Source organism: Strix uralensis, chromosome 10 (assembly GCF_047716275.1).
Source record: "Strix uralensis isolate ZFMK-TIS-50842 chromosome 10, bStrUra1, whole genome shotgun sequence".
In the NCBI taxonomy this organism is placed as follows: Eukaryota; Metazoa; Chordata; class Aves; order Strigiformes; family Strigidae; genus Strix; species Strix uralensis.
Window position 1 is genome coordinate 13,599,853 of NC_133981.1, and position 23,952 is coordinate 13,623,804.

Below are 23,952 nucleotides of genomic sequence, written 5' to 3' on the forward strand. Positions count from 1 at the left end.
TATCCCACTTCATCTGATTTTTCAAAATTAGTCTTCTTTTTATTTCTAATTAGCTCTTGGCGCTGGATTTTTTTATAGTGGGGCTTCAGCCAAAAGGAGATTTATAGAGTCGGGATGTGAATTTCTGACACAGCAAGAAGAAAGTTCCGGAGCAGGGAAATAAAGCTGGTTGTCCCAAAGCATCCCAGGGAAATAAAGCCAATTGTCTCATGCCATCCCAGCTGCGGTGCTGGGTCTGCTGGGTGGTAGAGCTGGGAGCACTGGCATTTAGCACAGCTCCACTGCCTGCAAACACGGGATGGCAGGACTTTGGTAGTAGTTTCTTAGCCTGTCCCAGTGGGAGAATGCCTTGTCCCCAGGTCCACGGTAAATAATTGACAATTAAGACACTGGTCTCATTGTCACATGTTTGTCAGGACAGGTGTTGCCTTTCCAGCCAGAACTGCCAGCCATGAACAACCAACTGCTGAGCGGTCTCAGGCTACAATGCTTTGGGAGCAAGACAGTGAAAGCAGCCCCCAGTGGATGATCTTCAGGCGAGGCTGGAAATGGTGTGATGTACATGTGGATTATTCAGAAAATAATGGAGTTTGGGGGGAACAGGATTTAGAACAGAAACTTTCATGTAAGCTGTGAAGCTGGTTTATTGTTATTCTGAGGGCAAAAGACGTCTGGCTTGTACCAGAGGAAATAGCACCTCTAATTTACTGCAGAGCTGCCACCAATTTACTTGGTCTCGTCACCAGTAAATATTACTGCCGGATCGGTCAGATCTGCAGGGCAGGCAGGGAGAGGAAAACTACTGACATGGAAAAAACCCAGCTCACTGCAGCCCACAGCACCAGAGCCGACCCTCCCTGGCCAGGCCATCTGAGCTGCTGGCTCTGGTAACCACACCTCTGCAAGCGCTCTGTAACACACCACGTGTGATGGAGATGTGTGTAAGAGGGGGCTCAGCAGTACCTTGGGGGTGGGTTTTCACTTTAACACACCCAGGTGGCTGGGCAGGATTTGGCACACTGGGCATGTGTATCCCAGTGTATCCCAGTCTGTGCTGTGGAGGCATCCCAGTGCATCCCAGTCTGTGCTGTGGAGGCAGTTCCCTTCAAACACAGACTCCACAGCTTCTCAGGCCATGTTTCGGGCTCACAGCCCTGCCATCTCCTGGTCCCTGACAGAAGGGACGCTGGCCCCATGTCCCCCGCCTTCCCCCTCACTCTGCTGCACAGGGACTCACTGGGGTGATAGCTGTTTGAATTGACTGCTTGGTGGGTGATGTCACCGGAATCACAGAGAGGAAAAGGCCAAATAAGGTAGCATTTTAGTGAAAATATGTCCTAAAATGGGAGTTTGACTGATGATTAGCGAGCTCAAAACACAGATATGATATTACCATGTTGAGATTGCAAGAGCCCCACACAGCCTCAGACACTGGAAAAAACCATCCACGACCTGGAAAGATGAGGGAAAAGCAGCCTAATTCAGAGCAGTTTTCTCCACAAAAGCAGGCTGTGTCAGGGGGTCAGTATGTGAAGAATCTCGGTGCTAAGATAGATGGACAGATCAATGCAGTGAGAATTTTTTTTCCTGGGAAGATACTGTTTTTTAAAGAGTTTCTACAGTATGCTTTTGGCTTTTCAACATAAAGCAATGAACCTGCTGTAGCAGATAGAAGAAATGTTATTTTAAAGGTGCTAGAAGCAACAACACATGGAGGAAGCTCAACTGGGCTGAAGAAGTGGGGAAGGGGAGGGCACGGCTCCTTCCCCCAGACCCTACGCTGCTGCTGGCAGCTCCCAGGGCTGAGGCAGGCAGCAGTGGCCCTGGGGCCACAGGGGAGCTGGTGGGAGGTTGGTAGGCTTCGGTGCAAACCCTCCTCCCTCTTCTCATGGAGGAGGTTTTTGGGTTATGGGCTGGAGCAAACCCACCGGGAATCCAGCACAGTCGCTGCGACCAATTTATCATATTTATTGGATGAAATTGCATTTAGGGGCTGTTGTGTCAAAAGACTGAACTTGTTTGATAAACCCTCAAAGACTCAGGGGACGGGGGACAGTGCAAAACTTTGCACTCGCCCAGCAGTTTGTTCCTTTGGTCACAGATGGACACCCCCCCCAAGAGGTTACTCAGACACATACTGCAGTGACTGAAATAACTGTCCATTTAAGCAAACCTAGAGTTATACTCGAGCTGCAGCCTGCCTCTATGGGATGTGTTACCCCGGGCACACAGAGTGGGTGTGCTCAGGAGCAGCCTGGATGAATTCCTGGGCAGCAAGTCCATAAAGAGAAATTAAGGAACTAGCCAAGGCCCTCAAGCACCCCTGGTTACAGTGCTGGGGAACATGAGGGGAAGAGGTGCCAGAAAATGGCCACACTCAGGTGTTGTCCCCAAACAGCATCTCTGATGGTTCAGCCAGGCCAGGGTCCTCTGCCCTCACCCAACAGGGCCTTACAAAGCTTCACTTCCTTTAAAACACAGAATAAGGTTTTCAGCATCATCGAGTTTCTTTCCTTGTTCCCACACAGCATGAATAATAAACACAGTAGTGCGGTTATTAGTAATGACCAGCCTGCTCTGAAAGTGAAGACATCTGAGCACAGGCTGGCAGGCGGAGCAGCAGCGCAGAGCTCTGCTTCCCTTCGCCCCGGCAGAGGCAAGCCGTCACCCCAGGAATTTTATAGTTTCCTGTGAAAGAGGTCCTGCTCATTCATCAGGCATTGAGAAGTGTGCTCAAGCCAAGAATGTATTTATTTTTGATCTAAATATAGTTGAAGTTCTATTAAAAAACGCCAGGAATGGCAGACTCCCACCCCAAGGCTGTCACGGGGGGGAGGCGGCACCCGGTGTTGGGTGTGGGTGCCTCGTTCCCACATGTGCCTTCATCCAGGGATGCTCGTTCCACCTCAGTGGGGTTTAGCACAGGGACAGAAGCCCAGCATGTGGGGCAGGAAGGGCTGATGGCCCCTCTGCCTCCCACAGCCTCCGCCTGCTCCCACTGCCCCCCATCCTATGCCCAGGGAAGACACCAGCAGCGCAGCGGTTCCCCAAGCCCGGGAACACAAGAGGGCTTGAGCCTTTAGCAGAAACTGGGGGGCTCAAGGCTCTGAGCTCCCTCCCACAGTGAGTGCCCCCTGGCCCCAGTGGGACTGGGGCAGGAGTATCGCAGACAGAGGATGTTGGACCAGCCGTTCCTCTGCCCGTCCCTGCCAGGGGGGTCAGGGTGCTGTTCATTAAGGGAGCACTGTCTGGCCCTTTCCACCCTGGCAGCAGCAGCAGAGAGGATGAAGCTTATCTCGTGCTTCAAGAATGACTCGATGAGAGCAAAGTTGGGTTTGTATTTGTTTCTGAACAACCACTAGCAACTGCTCAGTCCAGAAAGAATCTGGCCTGATGATTATTTAGGCTATTTGGATTGCTCCTAAAGCTTATCCAAACTGTCTGGTCCCTCTCTGTTGGTGGCGCAGAAGAAAAACACCCTCCTTTCTTTCCTCTTTGCCATGATAGTGTTGGGTGGTCTTCTCAGTCGGTGAGATACCCTCCAACAGCCGGAGGTCCAGCCTCCGCAGAGGATGGACGCTTGCCTGGGGATGGCCACCAGCTGCATTTCGCTGCTAGCCCAGTCACCTTGGTGGGCAACCCCAGGGAGGCAGCTCAGCTGCTGTCCCCCACCCAGGGCTGAGCATCCCTACACCCCCTTCTCCCCCTTCTCCCCCACCAGCCCTAACTGCCTGGCATATGGGAGCCATTTCCAGCTCTTTATGCACTCTCTTCTGTTGTTCTTCTCAATTTACCTTCTGTGTGTGCATCAAGTCATACCCATTTCTATGCTGATGTGCAGCAGTTTGGGTCTCCCCACGGGTTTCCTGGCCCAGCTGCAGGCTGAATGGGCTCTGCGGGTGCAGGAGCCTCTCGGCCAGGTTTAACCCCTCAAACAAAAGAAAACCAAGCCCAGACTGTGGCTGCAGGGACTGCAACGAAGCTCCTGTGTATGAGTGGTGTGGGCTCTGCATGGCCACGTCCAGTGAGCCTGCAGCACTTTCCAGAGGCTGCCCAGTACGATGAGCCACAGGATCAGCTCCTCAGGTTATTTTTCAGCCTTACGCAGGTCAGGGACTTGTTTAACCCAAGTAAGGCCAGACTAAAACTGCATTAGATGCAACTGCCTAAACCAATCTGTCACTGCCAGGCAGGCAGCCTGCTTGATTTATGTGCCACGCTGGCCTGCTCCGCTGTGCCTGGCTATAGAAAATGTGCATGTATCTATATGTGAGTACACACACACTTATATGATATGTGTGTATATATATATATATGGGAAGGAACATCTTTGCATGTGCGTCCTGCAGTGCTCTGTAGGGAAACCTGCTCTTACCTCCTTTTGCTCTGGAGTCTCGAAGCTCTGAAGTGAAGGGGTTTTTGCCAAAAAAAAAGAAGTGACATCCTTGTGGCTTTTTAAAGATTGAACTTTTGTCAGGAATAGTTTGGGTGGTGTTCTGGGGCACACTTACATGGGCATGCATGGGGTAAAGAGCCAGTCCAGAATTAGCCATCAAATTAGCCTTTAAATCTGTGTTTTAATAAGGCAGCTGTCAGTGCCTATGTGCCCTTTGGCTGCAGAGCACTCGATGGCAGCAGCAGGGGCCCCCCTGAGCCACCCCAACCCTGGAGCAGACTGCAGAGGTGGTACATCAGCTGCATGCGTCTCCTGTCCAGCGAGCACAAAGGCCCCTTTGCCCGCGGTTCTCAGTACCCTGCCCCCTGTGCCTGCCTGCAAAATCCCCCAGGAACACTGGGTCAGGGACAGGATGAAACCAGCTCCGATCTGACACCCCCAACACACCCGCCCTCAGGCCTGGGGACAATGCAGAAGAGCATCACTCGGGGCTAGGACTGATGCAGAAGAGCATTGCTCAGTGCCAGAGCTGACACGGGGGAGCATCACTCAGGGCCAGGACAGCAGCTTCTGCCTGTGTCTCTCCCCTCAACCCCAGCAAAATCAGGAAAGCTTCTCACTCCCTCTCATCCTCTCTGCTTTACATATGAGCAGAAACCACATGTTTTTGTTTCATTTTAGAAACACTTCCTTTATAAAGTAATTTTCAACTCACTTGTTTAAAATTTGTCAGTTGCTAAGTGTCTTTCCCCAGTCGATTTTTCCTCACTCTCACCCCTCACAATCCCCGTTCAAGCCGACATATGGGTCTTTATCTTTTAAAACTTTCCCAGCCCCTCGAGCTGTGTTTCTCCCATGCGGACTTTGCTGTGATAACCTACTGACTCAGCTGCCACTTCAGTGCAACGAGAGTGCCAGGCTGCAGGGGAGCACATCCCATGGGATGCAGCAGTCTGCTGGGGGCTGCCAGCACCACCCATGCGAAACCCCTCCATTAGGCCCCAAACAGTGCAGGAACTATGTAAAAAATCGTGGGGGAGGAGAGGAGGATTGTTTGGTTTGTTTTTAAATAGGAGTGTTGGTGTCTTTCTGTTTGCTTGCACATTTCTGAACTTTTTAGGGTCTGTTTGCTTTATCTCCTCAAGCTCTGCGCTGCAAACACAAGTGTTTGCACTTAAATTAAATTAGCCTTAAACCCAAAGCGAGCTGAGGTTCCCCTGCAAGCTTTTCTGAGATAAATGTTGCAAGACTGGTAATAAAAAAAAAGAGGAGGACGTGGCAGAACTGCCTCCTGCGGGCACTTGAGCCAATGCCCCTTGTCTGGATGAGGCCCCGGGCGCGGGTGCTGTCCCCAGGGGCAGAGCTCGTCTTCCCCAGCCCACAGGCACAGGGGTGACCCCATGTCCTGCCCCCTGCACTGTCCTGCTCTCCCCATCCCTGCAGCCACCCAGGGCAGCGCATGCAAGAGCCTTTTATTCTTTTTTTCTTAGACAATAATTTTCATAATGGTACAACCACCCCTCAGATGGTGTTACTGGGTATTTTAAAACGAAATCCTCTGAAGTTAGATTTGCTAATTGGATAGATTTTGAAATATATCATTATAGATTATGTAGTAACTCAGGAAAACTGACAAATAAAACAGGGAAAGGCAGGCACCGGTCATAAACTGCATAGTTGTACTGAAAATGTCTCTGTCAATATGCATCACTTTAATGATACAGCACTGCAACAAGGAAGGAAAACATCCACGGCAGGAACCTTTACCCAAAGGCCAGGTCCTGCGCCCAGCAGCAGCCTGGAGCTGGGCCTGGCTCTGAGATACAAGCAGTTTGGAGGGAGGGGAGTCATGGTTTTTTTCCCCTTCTCCATTTTGTTTGCAGTCCTCTGCAAGCACAGCTGGTGTGATGGGTAAGGTCCCGGAGCATCCCCAAGTCCCCACAATTGCTGCCGCAGTTGTGCCTTTCTCCCATGCCAGCTCTCAGAGGATGGTGCAGCTGCAGCAGCACCTCTCGGGGTAGTCCAGCGCATATACCTTGTTTTCAAGCCCGTAGATGTAGTAGAGGTAAGGCTTCCCTGAATACTGGTAGTGAACTTCTGTGATGGGGATTAGCTCAATCGTTTGACGCTGGGAAATGAAAGGAAAAGCTCAAATTAAATAAGCAGTTTGGAGCAGACACTGTATCTCGCTTTAGACCAAGAGATGTAAAGAGGAAAAGAGCCTCAACTTTTAGCCACAAACTTTGCAGGTCCAAGATTGCTGCTGCTTTATGAAGGGGAAAGGAAAACCCAATGGACACCCATTGCTACAGCCATCAGAAATTCCCCTAGTGCTGCTAGCATGGAGCTAACATGTTTTGGCCTTTGTATACTAGACCACTTTTGCTGCATTTATGGCTATTTAAGCTAGTTCCTTAAATCCTTAAAGCCTTGTTTCCAGTCCTCGGTGCGTTAGCATATGCCCCTGTCTTGTGCATGGTTGAGGTCTGTGTGTGACCGTAGTTCCCCATCCGTGCCCTGGGAACACGGGGAGCCCCGGAAGTCTGGGGGCGCACCAGGAACCACCAGTGCTGGTGGTAGATCACCACCTTTGTGGACATGTGTCACCCTTGTCCCTTGGAAGCAGGAAGAGATGCCAGTGTTGGGCCACACTGTGCTGTGTTACTGCAGCAGAAATTGCTGCAGATTTAACCCCTGCTGCGCTGCTCCCTTCCCAGTCTGAGGGGTAAGGAAGCTGCTTACATCTCTTCTTATCTGGTAATTATTATTCATGGCTGAATTACAGGAGACAGGCTGGTGTCAGTGCTGCGGTGGTACCTTATCTCCTCCTGGAGGGACCCGCTTTGTTCCTTTCTTTTCTTTGCAGAAAGTTTAGCAATCTCCACCTTTCCCTAACACCAACCAAACCCAAGTTTTGGAGAATTTTAAGTTTATGATCAGCCAGGACCCCGGCCAGCTCGAGCCCAGCGACATGCCCAGCCCCTTAGTGCTGCTCAGTGGGGTGGGAGAGGGAGGAGAGCCGCGCGGTGCCCCGCAGATGGTCAGGTCTCCTGAGCAGCCAGTGCAGCCCCAGCATCCACCCCGGCTCTCACATCTTGTTCTAGTCACACACAAAGTCTCTGTTTTAAATAAAGCTCTATGAGCTCAGCAAAGTCTTCCGGGCTCCAGCCCCTCTAACCCCAGTAGGTATTGACCTCCAACACATGGCTAACGTCATAAGAAACCACAATAGCGTCAGGCAAGCAAAGAAGAGACTCCCCCCACCACCACCACCAGCTTTTTCCAAAAGATGCTGAATATTAAGTGGAGGAACCTCAGCCAACAACGAGCAGAGGGGATGAAAAATTCAATGGTGGGGAAAGCACCGGCAGAAGGCAGTCCGGACCAGCATAAATACCGCGTGGTGCCGGGGATTTGGCAGGGTGGGAGGTTTTCAGCACCTGCATTGCCATACAGCTAGCACAGCCTTTGGCTGGAGTGCAGCAATCTAGTGAACAAACTGCCTTTGATGCTGAGAAGTGGAAATTATAGGCTGGAATTAAGTTGGAAGACAAAAATTTGCCAGAGAGCTGGTTTTGACAGACCACATGGAAAATCAAACCATCTCCCTTTAAGTTTATTTTGGTCTTTCAGTTTACTTGCATTTTTAATGTGAAACCTTCTCTTTCCTGTGGGTGAAAAGACAGTATGTTCTAGCTAAACTTTTGCATTTGCAATCACATTTATAATAGCAACGACAGAGATTACAACACTCTAGCGAGAATCAGATGGAGTGGAATCCTAATGTTTATTCAAAATTAGCTTCCAAGATAAAAATAGTGGTAATAAATAATGTTTGCCAGGGCTTTGAAAAGGTAAAAGGAACAATAATAACCACAGTCTCCTCCATCTTTCAATACATGTCTGAAAAATTATTTCCCTGGTATTTCACTCGATAATTAAGATTTCTTTGATAATTAGAATTTCTTTTTCATTTGCTAAAGATCACCTCTAAATAAAAAATGAAATCGGTTACTATTCTCAACATCTTATAGTGTCTGACCAAGCTCACTAATCGGGCCTCATTAGCTGCCCACTGGGTGCAGGGGTGGCTCTGCTCTGGGCTCCCCCCTTACCTGTCGGAGGATGCGGGAGGACGTGGCCAGTGCTGCACTGTGCTCTGCGATGGCTCGCTGTGAGGCCAGGGAGATCTCAGGATCAGGAAAGTTGATGATGGGGTATACCTGCAAGAAATAAACCCAACTGTGCAAAAGAGAGACCCTATTTGTCTGGCACAAGCATATTCATTTCACCTGTTACCAGCAAATGCAAGGAAAGACCTGGGCATAGAATGGAAATACATAAACCAAACGGTAAGCTCAGTCTCAAAGGCATGTCCATCCCACCCCAGCAAAATGTAGAAGTGTCCGAAGTAGAGACTGTGCCTCTCTAGGCAGAGCTTAGTGTTGCCTGTGGAGCAGGACAGCATGGGGAGAGGCTGCTACTCCCATCCTGGTTTGGCTAAAAAGTGGCACTGGGTGACTCTGACTCTGTGCCCCAACAGGATTCACTGTCACCTTCTCCAGCAGTGCAGCACTGTTAAATTTGAAAGGCTTTTTTAAGCCTTTCTGTTTTCCCCCAGCATATGGACAATTTGCAGAAGAAATACTGGGCTTGGGGGCAAAGCAGAACCAGTCAGCTACTTCTTGCATAGCCAGGAGTGATACCTATTTATGTAAGAGGCCCACTGATTGTAATGCTCATAGGACTTCAGAGATAAAGCATTTGTTGGAGAGTGACTCAGATGCTAAAACATCATTCAAATCCCAAAGGGGTTCTGCAACACCAGATGCAAAGTCTTCGCTACAGATGCATGACACTGAATAATAGCTCTCTGGAGGAAAGCTGGTCCGTGCTTGGATGGTGCCTATCTCCCCGTCTTGGTACATGACCAAAGTTTGTACAGTTACTGAAAAACAACTAATAAATAATAAAAAGGCACAGTTAAATCCTCACTCATTTGCATTCGCATTAAAAAAAAAAAATCAAGCTGAGAACGGAGCAGTACAGCAATGGCATTGGCTGTAGGAGGGCACTGTGCTTCAGCCGTTTTCGGGTTGGTTTACTCCAGACTTTTGCAGGTACACGGAGGCAGATTCCCTCTGGGACCCCTGTACCACAGGAGCTGGAGGAGAAGAGATCTCCAGCACTGATGACCATCTTGTTGAAGGGCCCTGCAGCCACAGGTCTCCACGGCAGCCCAGCCAGCAGCCCCAGCCAGCAGCAGCACCTCTGTGCTGGGTCCTGGCTCCGAAGCTCCAGGATCAGTTCCTGCCTGCAGGATGAGCTCGCGGTGGCTCTGCAGGCAGGCGGGTTTGCTGGCAAATGGCAATGCCCTGCAGGCGTTCCGGCAAGGGGCAAGAGCCACCGTCCCATGGCCTCTCCCTGCCGAGCCTGCAGCCGGTGGCACTGATGCTGTGCAGGCAGCGGAAGATGTGCAAGGGACAATATAAAAAGCCCCAGAGATGGATGTGCTGCTGGATGTGTCCTGTTATTGCTGGAGAGCTGTGGAGAACAACTCTGGGGTGGATTTCTGCTAGTCTGGCAATGGCCACGGAAAGTAACCTGGGGTGGTTGAGGGCTGACTGCCGCTGCACAGGTTGGTCACGTTTTGTCAGGCAGAAAACCCAACAATTCTTGGTTCCTCAGAGGAAGTTCAGGCTGCTCTGCACCAGGGACAATGGCCCGAAGCCCCATTGCATTGGCACTGGTGCCACTCTGTCAGACTGCACAGGTCACCTGTGGGTCCCCCAAAGCATCTCTGTCCCAGCCAAGAGCAACCTGGCCCGGTGGGGAGGGGCAAAGTCATGGCTTCCCAGGGGTTGCTGATGGAAAAAGACCCAGTTTTGATGGATTTTATAATCCCGTTACTCCCTAAATTTCTCCTGACTGTAGAAATGGGAAAAGCTGTGTCCCACAAATGGGGGACCACAGCTCTGCTGCAGGAGAGGGCACTGGTTATCACAGTGTCCAGAGCAGCCCCGGGCACTGCAGTAGAGGCGCGCAGCTGGAAGGCATTTCACATCCCCCCTCCTTTACAGTCGCTCAGGGAGGAATCCCCTCCGGCCCCCAAAGTCACACTCACCACCACATTTTCATCTTTAAATACATTCGCCCCGCTGACTTTGCTGAGCAGCTCTCCTGGGAAGTTCAGATGATGCTCAGAAACAAATTCAAATACATTGTTCTTCCTGCAAGAGAGAGGGAAAACTGAACGACCCGAGCTGAGCTAGTTCCAGGCTCTGTCTAAATGCCCGAGTAATGTTTGGGTGCTCCCTGATTTCTGAGGACAATAGTCATGCCTGCCTAACCTTTGTGCACTCCCGCATTAGTTTCTTAATAACCTTGTGTGTGCAACAACCATGGATGGCTCTTGTGTAAATAATCCTGAAAACAGACCTTCATGATGATCCCCTTGCCTTACAGCTTTCAGGGCCTCGTACACCGATTAACTCCCTGCTGCAGGAGAGGACTTCTATTCCCTTTCCAAAGCCACAGTTCCTCTTACAGTGAACCATTTTTCTCTATTACCTGTAGGACAGGGGCATGGTTAGTGCCAAAGGAACTGAAGGTCTCATGTGACAGAGCTGTGCTTGTCTGGCGTAGCACAGCCCTGGGGCCCCTGCACCCCCCAGAGTCCCACCAGCATGATGGGCATGGCTGGGGCAATTTCCAGTCTCTCAGGATGGATGGAGATGGTGTTTCAAAAAATGCTGGTCTTCACACAGGGTAATTGAAGGCATTTTGTACAAAAATGGGAAAGTGCTCAGGAAGCACCCAGCAGGGCAGGTAATGGCTTTTAGCTAAACCTCACAAGCTAAGATCTTTTCCAGCCCCATCTGTTATCTCTGGTGTTACAGCTCCCAAATGGGACGTGCCAGAGCAACACCAGAGCCAGCAGCTCTGGGCCATCACTAAAGCCCCGGGAAAAGGAGCTGGGCCACTGCCCTGGGGGCTGCCAGGGGCTTTAGGTCTGGGCTGTGCCAGCTCCCTCTCTGCTCAGTTGCTTCAGCTCCATCTCTGACTTCTTGTGTGACCTTGGGCCATCCTTTAACTCTGAGAACCCACTGCAGCTCCCACCATACCCCGTGGACAAGACTGCCATCATTAAGGACTAAAGCTGCTCCTGTAAGCCCCTGTTTCTGCCTGACCAAAGGCAAGAAATACTCTCCCAGCCTCCCCTTAGTGAGACCAGCTGAGCTCCCAAGTCTTGCAGTAAAACAAGGAATAAAAGGAACAGCTCTGAACTTCTACCCGTACTACTTACCAAGTTATCACCAGCTGCTTGAAATGTTGGAGCTTTTTCTCTCCCTGACAGGTCACACAGGTCTTGCTGCCCCGGCCAGAACAGGTATTGCACCTTTGGATGCAACAAAAAGGAATTTAAACAGGATTTTTTAAACACTGCCAGCTTTCAGAGGCCTTCAGACCTGGGGGTGATTTATTTCAGACTGTCTGTGTAGCTCAGCTGGGTCAGCAGCTACAGGAGTCAACGACAGCAGATGCACCGCACATACATCTTCCCCCAGTCTGTGACTCAAGGGATATAACATATTTGCTGGGAAAAACAAATGACTAATGCCAGCCTCAAATCTATTTGTAAATGTGGAATTAGTCAAAGAATGTATTTGTACATCTAATTAAGGATAATCACAATTTCCCCACACAACGGTAGGAAGGCGAGTGTCACTTTGAAGACGCTGCTGCCTGTGCTTCTAACAGATGCAGGAGGCATATGCTTATGCATGGAGCATTTTGATTGCATCAATGCAACACAGATTAGCAGCAGTTAACAACTGATTCATTAAGGCTCTTCAAGCCATCATTAGCCCCAGTGGATTCATGCTTTAAAATGACTGCCATGATTATGCACGATACCATCTCTGTTATTTTAAACTTAATGGAGCCACATAAACAAAACAGTTTTAGAATAGTGCTTTCTTTTTTTTGTCACTTAAAGATCATTTTTAAGCCTGTTAAGTATCATGTTTGGAAAAAACAGAGGGTGGTAATAATTGTCCAGGCTGCACTCGCCGTGAAACCTGCCAAAGCCCAACCAGGCGCTGCAGGAACCGAACAAAAGAGCCACTCAGAAATTTGTTGCTGCCATCCTGAGCAGGCTCCTTGCAGCCCGTCCCACCACCCCTCCCCGGCTGAGCCGAGCAGAGCCTGCCAAGACCGAGGATGGGAGCTTGAGCATCGACCTGGAGACACTCGAAGTCTCTTTCCTGCTGCAGCTCCTGAAGGTCTGAGAAAATCTGCTTTCATTGGAAAACCCAAAGCTCTCTCCAGTTTCCCAGAGAAGCTGGGAAAGGCGACCGTCTTGTAACAGAAAGGTAAAAAAAGATGGAAGAAAGGCTAGCCAAAAAGATACTATTTTCCAAATGCTTAAGAACTTCTCTCATGAGTCTGGGATACCAGCCTGGTTTCTGAATGCTGAGAGTAGGCCACACAGAATGAATAACAGATGTTAAAATGAAATTTCATTTAAAAATCAGAGGGGAAAAAGGCTATTTCTAACCATTATTCCTGGAGAATAAAGCTACTGCTGTACTGCTTTATCTGTTAGGTGTCTTCATGGTAGGAAATAACAAAAGTGCACAAGCATGTAGAGCTCTGCGCTGTAACTGCTGCCAGAGGCACGCAAGTGGAGTCATTTTGGCTCAATCACACTGGACTAACGGCTTTTTTCCCCTACCAACTTCCCAGTCTTTTCCTCCTACTAATAGACCCTCAGCTGATAACCTCCACCAAGCCAGCGGGACCGGGGTGACTGGTTTCTGCTAACCATACCATTGCGTGAGCGAACACGGACTAAGGGAAGCAATTCGGCCCAAGCAGAGCCACACCAAGTGACGCGCAGAGGAGCCCATCGTACCTTTTGCGACCTGTACCTGAGCAAAGCTGGCATCTCTTCTGCTGCTTTAGCCTCCGGCGGGACCCCTTGCATGTTACACACCTCGTCTGCAAATATACCGAAGAATTAAAACAGGTGGTGGCTGCTAGAATAAAAACATGTCAGGTTTATAAATCAGAAGCTTTTATGCACATTATCAAAATAATTGCTAACTCAGGCTTGCAGAGAAAGCCATATGCCAGGTATGTACATTGTAAATGAAGAGTGTACAAAATAGCCCATAAATTGTGACCCTGGATTAATTAGGTGTTCCAGTCAAACTCATCAGTGATGCAAACTAGACACATGTTCTAGCTTGAAATGACTTTTTTCTTACACGTGTGTTTTCCCACTGTTATTTATTCTTGTCATTAGTAGTATACTTTAAGTATTCCTATTCCATCAGATTGACTTTAATTAAGCAGCAAATTTGTGCAATGACAATACTCCTTTTGTCTGTCTGGGAATATCTGTGCAGAAGAACAAATAAAGACAGGAGGGCAGATTTGTTGCTGCACTCCATCCCTGGGTTAAGTCTCCTCTCCCATTCAGAAACCCTAAATGCAGAACTGAGCATTTCTGAAAGGCAGCAAACACTTTGCTGCATTTCACACCTGAGATCTGACCTCTTCTCAACAGCGCAGAAGCAAATTCTCCTTTCCCTCTCCCCATCATAACACACAGGCTATTGACTGAGGATGCGGTAAGACATCTTTTCTACCTGGGCAGGATTTTGACAACCCCTTCCAGCATCTTTGCAGGACCCAGGAAATTGGACTGAACACAAATGGGTTTGGGGGAATAAACTAGAACTTGCCCTCAGATTTCCAACCCTCATAATAAGCACAGCAATAAGACAGAACATGTTGTAAATTTGCAAATGACCCCCAAACTCAGAGGACTAGGGAAGGCAGGCTGTCTGGTGGAAGGTTTCCCAGCTCCTTACCCGACCTGCCCCATGGCATACCCCGCACTTGGACCGGCCATGACCACGGCATCTGTGACAGTCCTGAAATCAGAAGATTATTCATGCACAGAGCTGCCCAGGGATTTCAGATATCTCATATTATGCACATCCACTCTTCCTGCATCTAAATTCAGTGATAAAATTCTGGTCCTAACGGGACAGAATCCAACACCATAAAATTGTGCTGTACAACCATTAAAGGAGTTATAAATAATAATTATTTAACAAAGGCCAATGTCTATGTAGTGCTGGCAAAAGAAAGTAATTTTTTTTCTTTATTCATCATTTCACTTAAAAAGTAAAATAAATTGACCAGCTATAGAGCTTGTCAAAAGCTAAATGGGAACTGTCATGCAAACAAATGTTCTGCTAACATTGAAAAAAAAAAAATTAACAAAAGAGGAAAGATTATCTGGTGCTGTTTCTTGAAAAGGCTGCAGCAAGATTTGTCCTCAAACATCTAGAGGGAGACAACACAGGGAAGAAGGGATCTCTGACTATTTTCCCTGGTGTTCAATGATGAAAAACCCAAGAAAATGAGAACCATAGTGAGGTACCCATCACTATCCCGGGGAGCTGGTCCTGGGGAAGGGACCCTGGAGGCTGTTCCCCCAGCCCCAAGGAGCCCATCGGCTTGGGGAAGGGACACTGGGGGCTGCTCCCAGAGCCCTGAGGAGCCCATCGGCAGGGGAAGGGGCTACCATGAGCAGCCAATAGCAAGCGGGGACTCACCCTGACCAACGCCGAGCGGGGCACCCGGCAGCGCCGCGTCTGGCCCTGGAAGAGTGGGGGGGTCCCAACCTCCACGTCCCAGGGGTCCAGGGGGGTGTCACCAGAGGGTCCAGCTGCTCTGGGGTCTGCAGGAGGGGAATGGCATCTTATTCACTTTCCTGGAGATGGTGATTGGATGATGGCTTCACACCCCATCCCCATGCAGGCATCGCACCAGGGACCAACCCTACACAGTCTGTACCATCCCGAGGTGCTGACCATCCTCCTGCCACCACAGCACAGCCCCTGTCTCCCCCCCAGTCCTCCCAGCAGATCCGCCCAAACCAGTGAAGCCCCCTGGGATCAGCCATCACCCAAAAAACAGGGGCAGGGGTCCTGTGCACTCCTCAGCAGGTCAGTAAAAAGTGGACTCGCAGGTGCTCATCGTAAATCTTGGCAAGATTTGAATATACATCGCACTTCGTAGGAGGCAGGGAGCTAACGGCCTCTGCTCCCAGGGCATGCAACAAAACCTCCCATAACATGAGGAAAGCAAACTAAGCTTGTAAAAGAAAGCATTTTGCCCCAGCTTCAGGGGTTCTGCAGAGTGCAAAAGGCCACGAGGGATGAGGTAAACCTCATGCACGTTAAACCAGGTTCAAGTCATCTCCAGGAGCCCCATGAGCCCTGAACGGTGAGCACTGCCTTAGACCCCAGCTTCAACGTGCGGGGCAGGTCCCACGAGAGCTATTCCATTGGGATTCAGGGCAGTCACTTACTGGTGAAGGGCTCAAACACCCACTCGCTTAACCTCGACTCACTGAACGTCTCCAGTCGATACTAGAAGAGAAAAATCACGCACTCACCACAAAGACAACTTGCACAAAGCAGGTATTTAAATTTGAACTGTGTCTTGCTAATAATGGGTCTTGAGGGCATTCCCAGACTCTTCTGTCTCTGAGTACAACTTGCATAAGAAAAACTGGTTGGTATTTTAACAGCAAAAGTGCATTTTACCATTATTTGGAAAAAGCTGAGGCTTATTTTCTAGGGAAGGCCCAGATAATGTTTGTGAGTAATCTGAATAATCTCAGAAGTGGAACAAACATTAGCATAAAGGACTATCTGCCCCACAGTGCCTACCAAAGGGCGCTCCCAGCACCCTGCTTCTCAATGCTCCTGCATCATCCCCTCCAAGAAGCCCCAGAAAAGGAAGCAGGGGTGGGCACTGCAGCACTCCCCTGGACACTGCCCAGGCCAGGCCCGCACCAAAGCCTGGCCCTGAACTCACCAGTTTGGTGTGTTGGGTACTCCCCCACAGGCGATTCCCCAACCCAGGACTGACTTGAGAGCCAGCTGCTCACGGCAGCAAGCACCAAATCTGCAATAGTGATTTTCAGTTGCTGAGGAGAGGGGCTCCGAAGAGGAGGATAGCAGTGGGAGACCCTTCTGAAAGCATCAAAAAACCCACAGCAAAACTGCAAGCCGAGAAGGCAGAAGCCCAGGGAAGAGGGAGAGCCTCAAGCCGCCTCCCCCTGAGCGGGAAGAGTGAGCTGGGAGCGAGGGCAGGGGGGACTCAGAGTGGGCAGAGCCTGGAGTGATGACACCCAACAGCCCTCACGTACAAGAGCAGCCCCCAGGGAGTGTGAGCAACCAGGAGTGCAACAACAGGGCGGGCAAACAGGGTGTGGTGGGTCAGAAGGACGTGGGACGGCATTTTGCGCAGCAGTTCGCGCAGGCAGGAGAGCGGCACAGTCCCTCTCCTGGGTCTAGAGCTCATCTGAACTAGTTGTCATCATCCTCCCCGAGTAGACTGAACCATGGTCTCCACTCGGGTCAAAACCATCACCAGAAAGAATGTGGCAACCCAGACGGAGCTGCCGCGCAAACATGCAGCGGTCCAGGTCCTGGGCTGCAGGGAGTGCCTGAGCCTGTCAGTCCTGTCGGAGGGCAGCAGTGACAGCACCTGTGTGCACTGGGATCAGCTGGATGACCTGCTCAGCCTGGTGGTGAAGCTCAAAGAAGAGGTTGAAAGATTAAGAAGTATTCGGGAGTGCAAAAGGGAAATTGATTGGTGGAGTAGCACCTTGGCACCCCTGAAGCAACAGGAGCAAATGGAGGCTCCAAAAGAGGCAGGTGATCCCTCACCCTCTTGCGACCAGGCAGAAGGAGGGGACCTAAGGGATGGGGGAGGCTGGAAACAGGTCCCTGCTCAGGGAGGCAGGAAAATCCCCTCCCGACCTCCCTCACCTTCCGTGATGTCCCTTCACAACAGATACGGGGCCCTGGAACTTTTGAATGAAGTAGAGAAGGATGAAGAGAATGAGTCAAACAAGGAGAAAGATCAAGGTCCACCCAGGCCGGGTCGCTCTAGACCAGGTATTAAAACCAATGCTAAAAAGAACCCCAGAAGGGTCATTGTAGTTGGTGACTCCATTCTGAGGGGTGTCGAAGGCCCAATATGCAGACTGGACCCACTTCATAGGGAAGTCTGCTGCCTCCCTGGGGCCCAGGTGAAGGACCTCACGGCTAAATTTCCTGCTCTAGTGAGACCCAAGGACTACTACCCTCTCTTGGTTTTTCAGGCAGGTAGTGATGATATTACCAGGAAAAGTCCTAAATCAATGAAGAGAGATTTGGGGGGCCCCCCCAATGAAGAGGGCCTTGGGGAAACCAGTTAAGGGGTCGGGGGCACAAATTGTGTTCTCCTCCATCCCTTCAGTTGCGGGGATGGATGAAGAAGATTACAGGAGAACCCAATAGATGAACTTGTGGCTCTGAGACTGGTGTTACCAGCACGGCTTTGGATTTTTCAATCATGGTTAGTATACAGGACGCCAGAGCTTTTGGCATCAGATGGGATGTACCTGTCCCAGAGGGGGGAAAGGATCTTGGGGCAGGAGTTAGCTGGGCTCATTGAGAGAGCTTTAAACTAGATTTGAAGGGGGAAGGGCACAAAACTGGAACTCACCAGGCATAAGCCCCAGGGTAGATTACCAGAGTTTGTGGGCTGTTGTGCCAGCGATGACCCTCACCCTGCTATCCCAGTGGCGGCAAGGGATGGAGACAGGCAGCACAACAAAGATGCAAGGGATATGGATGGATCAGTAACTGTGGTAACACCTGTGAAAGGTCAGGCCAGACTTAGGACTTCTAAATGTGAAAAGGTGTTGGGGACATCAGCCCATCTGAAGTGCATCTATACCAATGCACACAGCACGGGTAACAAACAGGATGAGCTTGAAGCCACGATGAAACAGGAAAATTATGATGTAGTGGCTATTACAGAAACACGGTGGAATGTCTCCCATGACTGGACTGTGCCAGTTGATGGCTACAAGCTCTTTAGAAGAGTCAGACAAGGAAGGAGAGGCGAGGGGGTGGAGCTGTATGTTAGGGACTGTTATGATTGCTTTGAGCACAAGTATAGTGAAGACAGGGTGGAGTGTCTTTGTGTTAGAATCAGGAGGAAGGCCAATAGGGCAGATGTTGTAGTAGGAGTCTACTATAGGCCACCCAACCAGGACAGAGAGGTGGATGAAATATTCTATAGGCACTTAGGAGAAATTTCACGATCACTTGCCCTTGTTCTTGTGGGAGACTTTAACTTCCCAGACATAGCGCTGAGGGATATGGTATAGTTGGGAACTGTCAGTGTTAGGTTAATGATTGGATCAGATGATCTTCAAGGTCTTTCCCGACCTTGATGAATCTGTGTGATTCTGTGTGACGCTAAGGAATCAAAGCCCAGATGTTTTCTGTGAAATTAAACATTACCAGAATAGATTCACGGCTGGGGGGATGTGTGGCATTACAGGTCACTCTGTGCTTGCCTGAGCCCAAAATACCAAGCTGCAGGGCAGGTTCCTGTGGTTTAGGTAAGGAAAGGGCTCTTTTGCCAAAGCTAGGCAGTCAGAGAAGGCTTCCAGGGGCTTTGCCAAGGTGGTGCTTTACTGTAGAGGAGGATGGACCCTTCAGCTATAAAACCTGCAGTCAACTCTTAGGTAGACTCTTCCTGGAAAGCACTTGGCGCTTGAAGTAGGATGAAGGCTATTTAATTTAATGAATGGATGGCTCTTTGTGACCTGATGTCACTATGTAATTGGAAATTATCCCAGGTGCTCAGAAGAGGTGCCCAAGACACCCGATCTGGAGGTACTCACTCGGTACATGCCCAGCGGGCGCAGACACTGGATGGCCAGCTGGCCCACGGCTCTGCTCCCGTAGCAGCATCGCGAGGCCACGAAGCGCAGGAGGGCTTGCCTGGCCGCCGCCTCTGTCATCGGGGGCACACTGGGAGGCAACGGAAACAAAACAGATTTATACTCTTAATTTGTCCTAAAGAATTAGCTAGAAACATTCAGTGTATTTAACCTAATGCAAAAAAGTGAAGTAGAGCCCATTTGGGTGCGCCCACCTTTTTACACAATCACAGCTGGCATCTTTCTTATTACAAAAGAAAAAGAGATTTTCATTCTAAAAAATATCTTCATGTAATATCAGCAAGGTCAGTATTAAAGAGTGGTCGGAAATAAATACATGTGTGTGTAAACCCTCGCCTTCAGCGAGCTGGGTAAAGTTGAGCCGGTTCAAAACATTGCTGTGTCTTTGCAAGCTGCTAATCAACAGCTTCCCTGTCAGCTTATGGGATTAGAAATGACATTCTTTATTTTTCCAGACCCAAGGAGCCCTGTTACTATGAGCTGTTTTCTATTTTCTGTTAATAGAAACAGCAGCAGAAAGACTAACTTGTGCATGAAGCACATCCCGTGCCTCCCTTGGCACCCTGCAGCAGCTCTGCCCAAGTGCGGCCAGGGCAGCAGGTCCCTGGAGTTGTCATGGGCAGTGTGGGGCACTCCTACCTCCCCTGCCAATGGGGATAGAGTAATATTATAGAAAAGGAAAAAAAAAAAAAAAAAAAAGCCTAAAAGCTGTTTTTCAGAGGTGGTTCCTCAAAAATCCTCATCAGTTGTCTTTGTAAGAGAGAAAAACCTACAGCAGCTGCCCAAAACTGAGACAGGTCCCTCTGTCCCACTGTGACACCTGACTGTCCATTACGTGTTTTTTCATCTCTCTGATTTAACACCTGTGGAAAGCATGTTAAAACACCATGAAGTAAGTGGTAGCAGAGGAGATAATGTCAGCGTTTGCTCTGGGGGAATATTCAACCATGAATCCTTTCCTCAGAACTCATCGCATCTCCAGCCTCAGTGGCCAACCACACTGTTTTGTTACAACCCCAGACCATATTCATAAGAACCCTCCCTGTCAGTGGGGTGACAGCTGAGATGAAGAAACCCCCTTCAATAAGAGCAATCACCGATCTCACAGCTCCCACAGCTATTTCGGCTGGCAGGGATGGCAGCGCGGGGAGGAAGACTTTTTGGCCAGGCCCTCCCAGCACTCCCCCAGCTTCACCACCCACCCACAGCATCCCCGGCACTGGCACGGCCGGCTGGGGACTCAGCTCTTGTCCCCAAGCCCGCTGCCCTCCAAAGGAAATTTAGCACTAGTATTCTTGAACCTTCACATTCCCTTTTTCTCTTTTTTGACCCGATGTTTGCTTCTCTAACAAGTGTTCACCAGGCATTGATCAAATTCATGTTTATTTAGTTTAATTAGTCACTTTCCTGTCCTTGCAGGACTGTGTTCATGAGATGCTTAGGCAGATCACTGTCTTGCAGTCATCTTTTCCCCTCTCATTAAGGCTGAGAATCATAATGCCACAAGCTATCCAGTCTGAACCCGTGTGTAAATGAAGAAAACAAACAGGAGCAGACTCCTGCCATCCCATACTACTTCGGATCAAATGTTGCTTCTTGAGCTGTGCTTCTTTTTTCTTTTTCTCCATGTGCAAAGGAAAAAGGTGTTTGTTTTGGTTTGGGTTTCGGTTTTCTTTTTAAATTCAAGATGAAAACCAGGAGAGAAACAAAGACAATAAGCAATATATAAAAGACAGTACAACCCGATCTCTGAGAGAAGGACTAGTACAAAACCCATGTGATACTTATATTCCAAAGAAAGCCTCAGGAGTTTGGGCCCTGCCACCAAGGATCTGCTCTGGTCATGGCCAGACAGAGGATCTTTTATCTGTCCTGCGGCTGGGGATGCTGGGCTGGGGGGAAGGCAGCTCTGCTCCTGTAAATTCAGTTTTTACCCCTGCCTAAGGCTCTCCCACACGCAAGTCAGCGCTGGTGCTTCTCTGCACCGCTGGATCTGTAAAACACCTTCACCCCACCGCCAATGCCTGCAGTGGAATCAGCTCTTTGGCTGCCTCTGGGGCCCTGGGACCCCAGCCAGCATGGGGGCGGCTGCTGGAGGGCTCCCCCACCCCGGGGCAGCGCTGAGCTGCTTTTCCAGGGAAAAGTGCATAAACCACTTTGCTCCCCAAAGCTGCTTACCTGTGCCACACGAAGGGGGACCTGCTCCTCTGCTCCACGGGCTCACCTGCCGGGGCCAGAGGTGGTGACAGGAGCTTTGGTCCTACGGGAAAGGGCAGCTGAGGAATTCACGCCCAATTTAAACCCAAGACAGATTTTGCTCACAACTGCAGGAAGATTCAGCTGTAGCAGCTAAAGCCACTCCTGGGTGAGCAGTTTGCTTCACACCAAACACCTCACACACCCCAGAGAGAAGTTGCTGCCAGTCCAGCTCATCCCAGTGGCATTCCAGCAAAGCACTGGGAGGGCTCCCAGGTGAGTTGGGCAGCTGTGCCCATGCCTGTGCCCCCAGCGCTGACCCCACTGCTATGCTCAGGGCAGGGCTGTGGTCCCAACTCCCCACTCAGCAGAGGTCTTGATGACTTTCTAAGTAGAGAGAAGCACAGCCAGATGTCAAAGCCAATTGCTTTCCAAAACATATCTGTCTGCAAGAGGAGCAGGCCAGGAGCAGCAGCTCAGGAGGTAAAAAGCAGCCTGCGAGCTGGCCAGGCACATGCCCTTTGCAGTAGCCGTAGCATACAAGGCTCACGGGACTGTCCACCTTGGCAGCTGCTGTTGTTTCCTTACGGCCAGAAGATTAAAGTTACAGGAGAGCAAACTGTCCGAAAAACAAGAGGTCGGTGCCATGCACATACCTCTGCCCTGGATGATCCACTTGTAGTCATCCAGCCGTCCCAGGGGAGCAGAAGGCATCAGGGGATGTCCCAGATTCCGGTCCAGGTCCAGGTCACCTATAGTGCATGGACATGTCAGTGAGTGAGGAAGCCTCAAGGTCGGACAGTGCATGTAGAGACCAAACAGATGTCACAGGCCAACACACTGTCCAAGTATTTGCTGTCCTTTCCCACTGTCTTGCTTTCCCGAGCTCATTCCCGTGCTGAGGTGGAACAACACTGACACCCTGTGTAGATGACAAAGCCTTGCAGATACTCAGCTCCCTCCGTGGCCCGGGAGAGTGGGGACCTGGGCATTACAAACCCTGGAGGTCAGGAGCCCAGCTAGTGGGGAAACTGGCCCATCACCCTGTGGCATCGGCACCCCTTGGCCAGGAGCCCCGGGGAGCGTGGCTGCTGGCCAGAACGGACACCCAGGCCAGGCTGGGTAAAGCACACAGACAGGAGAAAGGCCCCAGGGGCTTTCCAAAGACCCAGAAACCTTGTCTGAAGAGCTCACAACTGCACACACATTTACATCTCTGATGGGACACGAACAAAGACGTGAAGGTCAGCACCTCTCACTGCCTTTGAAACGTCAGTCCTCAGTTTGACCAGCAATGACTCTGCTCTTTATGCAACTGCCTTTTTCTAAAAGTTTCAGATTTATTTTAATTCACCTTGTGGGACATTGGCTGGTTTTTTTCTTAGGCACCACTCTAAAAATAACCACTAGTAGCAGCTGGTCCTCCTGGTGCCTAACACAGAAACAATGCTTTTTATTAAGCCTTTTATCCAGTGACCTTTCATATCGCAACAACTGATTCCGAAAATTCAGTCTGTGCAAGAAAAGAGCGTGCGGAGGAGCCAGGAAATGCCAGCTTGGCAACAACACACAGTCTGACCAGCACAGAGGGAAGCTGAGGGTGGTCATCCATCAACTTGATTTACTAGCCTTTTCTTCTGAGAGCATGCTCATTTCTTCCAGGAAGCTAAATTAAACTCTCTGTTATTTCTTCCTATGAAAATAAGAAACTACACGCTCCGTTTGAAATGTCACATCCCTCGTGCAGGAGAAGACAAGGCTGCCCTTGAGCTGAAGGAGCACAGGTTTCCAAGTAATGGTTAGTGCTACGGAGAACTTCCTTGTGAAAAATAAATCAGTAAGACGCCTTCAATGTGATTATCTCGGTCATGTCTAGACCAAACAGAAACATCTTCCTCAAGTGGTGGGTAAAGTATCTCAAACAATTTTGGATTCACTGGCCAATTAGTTGGCAGACCATGTGAGTCTACGGGGGCTTCAGTCATGATAAAGCTCCAGCTCCCTCTTCCATGTCCCAGGGTAGGAAACCACACCCGAGAGGTGCCTTTCCTTCCCTCTGTGTTGGTGTGGCACTGCTGTTTGGTGGGTTTGATATGTCTGTCTGCAGTTGTGTACTCATAAGGAAAAGGACACACACCTATGACTGAAAATGTTGTGAATTTCCTCATTCAGAAAATGCAGCATTTACAAACTGTTAAGGACTGCAAGGATTTTGCACACCTTCAACAAGGGCTCCCTGTCCGCAGTTCACCAAGGCCTGTGCAGCCCCAGGCGAGTGCTGTGCTCGGCACGCACCGGGGAAGAAGGGCAGAGGGAGGACGAGTGCCTTCCCTTAGTGTGCTCCAGAGAAATATTCCAGGAGCACAAACTCCTCATGTTAACTATTATATCACAAGAAATCCTTGATTTTCATTCCAAAATATAATGGATTTCTGTACACGTTACCGAGAGAACCTAACTGCCTATTCTTAATGTGTAAATGTTAAACAAAAACCCATTTAAAACAAAAGATGGAGATAAGAGT

The 23,952-nt window shown here is 49.8% G+C and overlaps 1 protein-coding gene across 5 annotated transcripts in view; it reads right to left on the reverse strand.

The window, feature by feature from the left end:
* Positions 1–6,060: 6,060 nt before the first annotated feature.
* SSUH2 (ssu-2 homolog) overlaps positions 6,061–23,952 on the reverse strand; it is a 35,216-nt gene continuing 17,324 nt past the window's right edge. For 2 of the 5 annotated variants that reach the window (XM_074879232.1, XM_074879229.1), the window contains exons 4-14: positions 22,085–22,180; positions 21,411–21,492; positions 19,173–19,302; positions 15,789–15,849; positions 15,031–15,155; positions 14,278–14,340; positions 13,314–13,399; positions 11,703–11,795; positions 10,521–10,626; positions 8,512–8,619; positions 6,061–6,524 (exon numbers count right to left, since the gene is read on the reverse strand). In XM_074879232.1, the coding sequence (XP_074735333.1) occupies positions 6,378–6,524; positions 8,512–8,619; positions 10,521–10,626; positions 11,703–11,795; positions 13,314–13,399; positions 14,278–14,340; positions 15,031–15,155; positions 15,789–15,849; positions 19,173–19,302; positions 21,411–21,492; positions 22,085–22,180 (1,097 nt within the window). In that variant the 3' untranslated portion in view covers positions 6,061–6,377. Of the gene's footprint in view, positions 6,525–8,511; positions 8,620–10,520; positions 10,627–11,702; positions 11,796–13,313; positions 13,400–14,277; positions 14,341–15,030; positions 15,156–15,788; positions 15,850–19,172; positions 19,303–21,410; positions 21,493–22,084; positions 23,075–23,952 lie in introns of those variants that run through there. The other 3 variants (XM_074879228.1, XM_074879227.1, XR_012630257.1) reach the window with 3 other exon arrangements.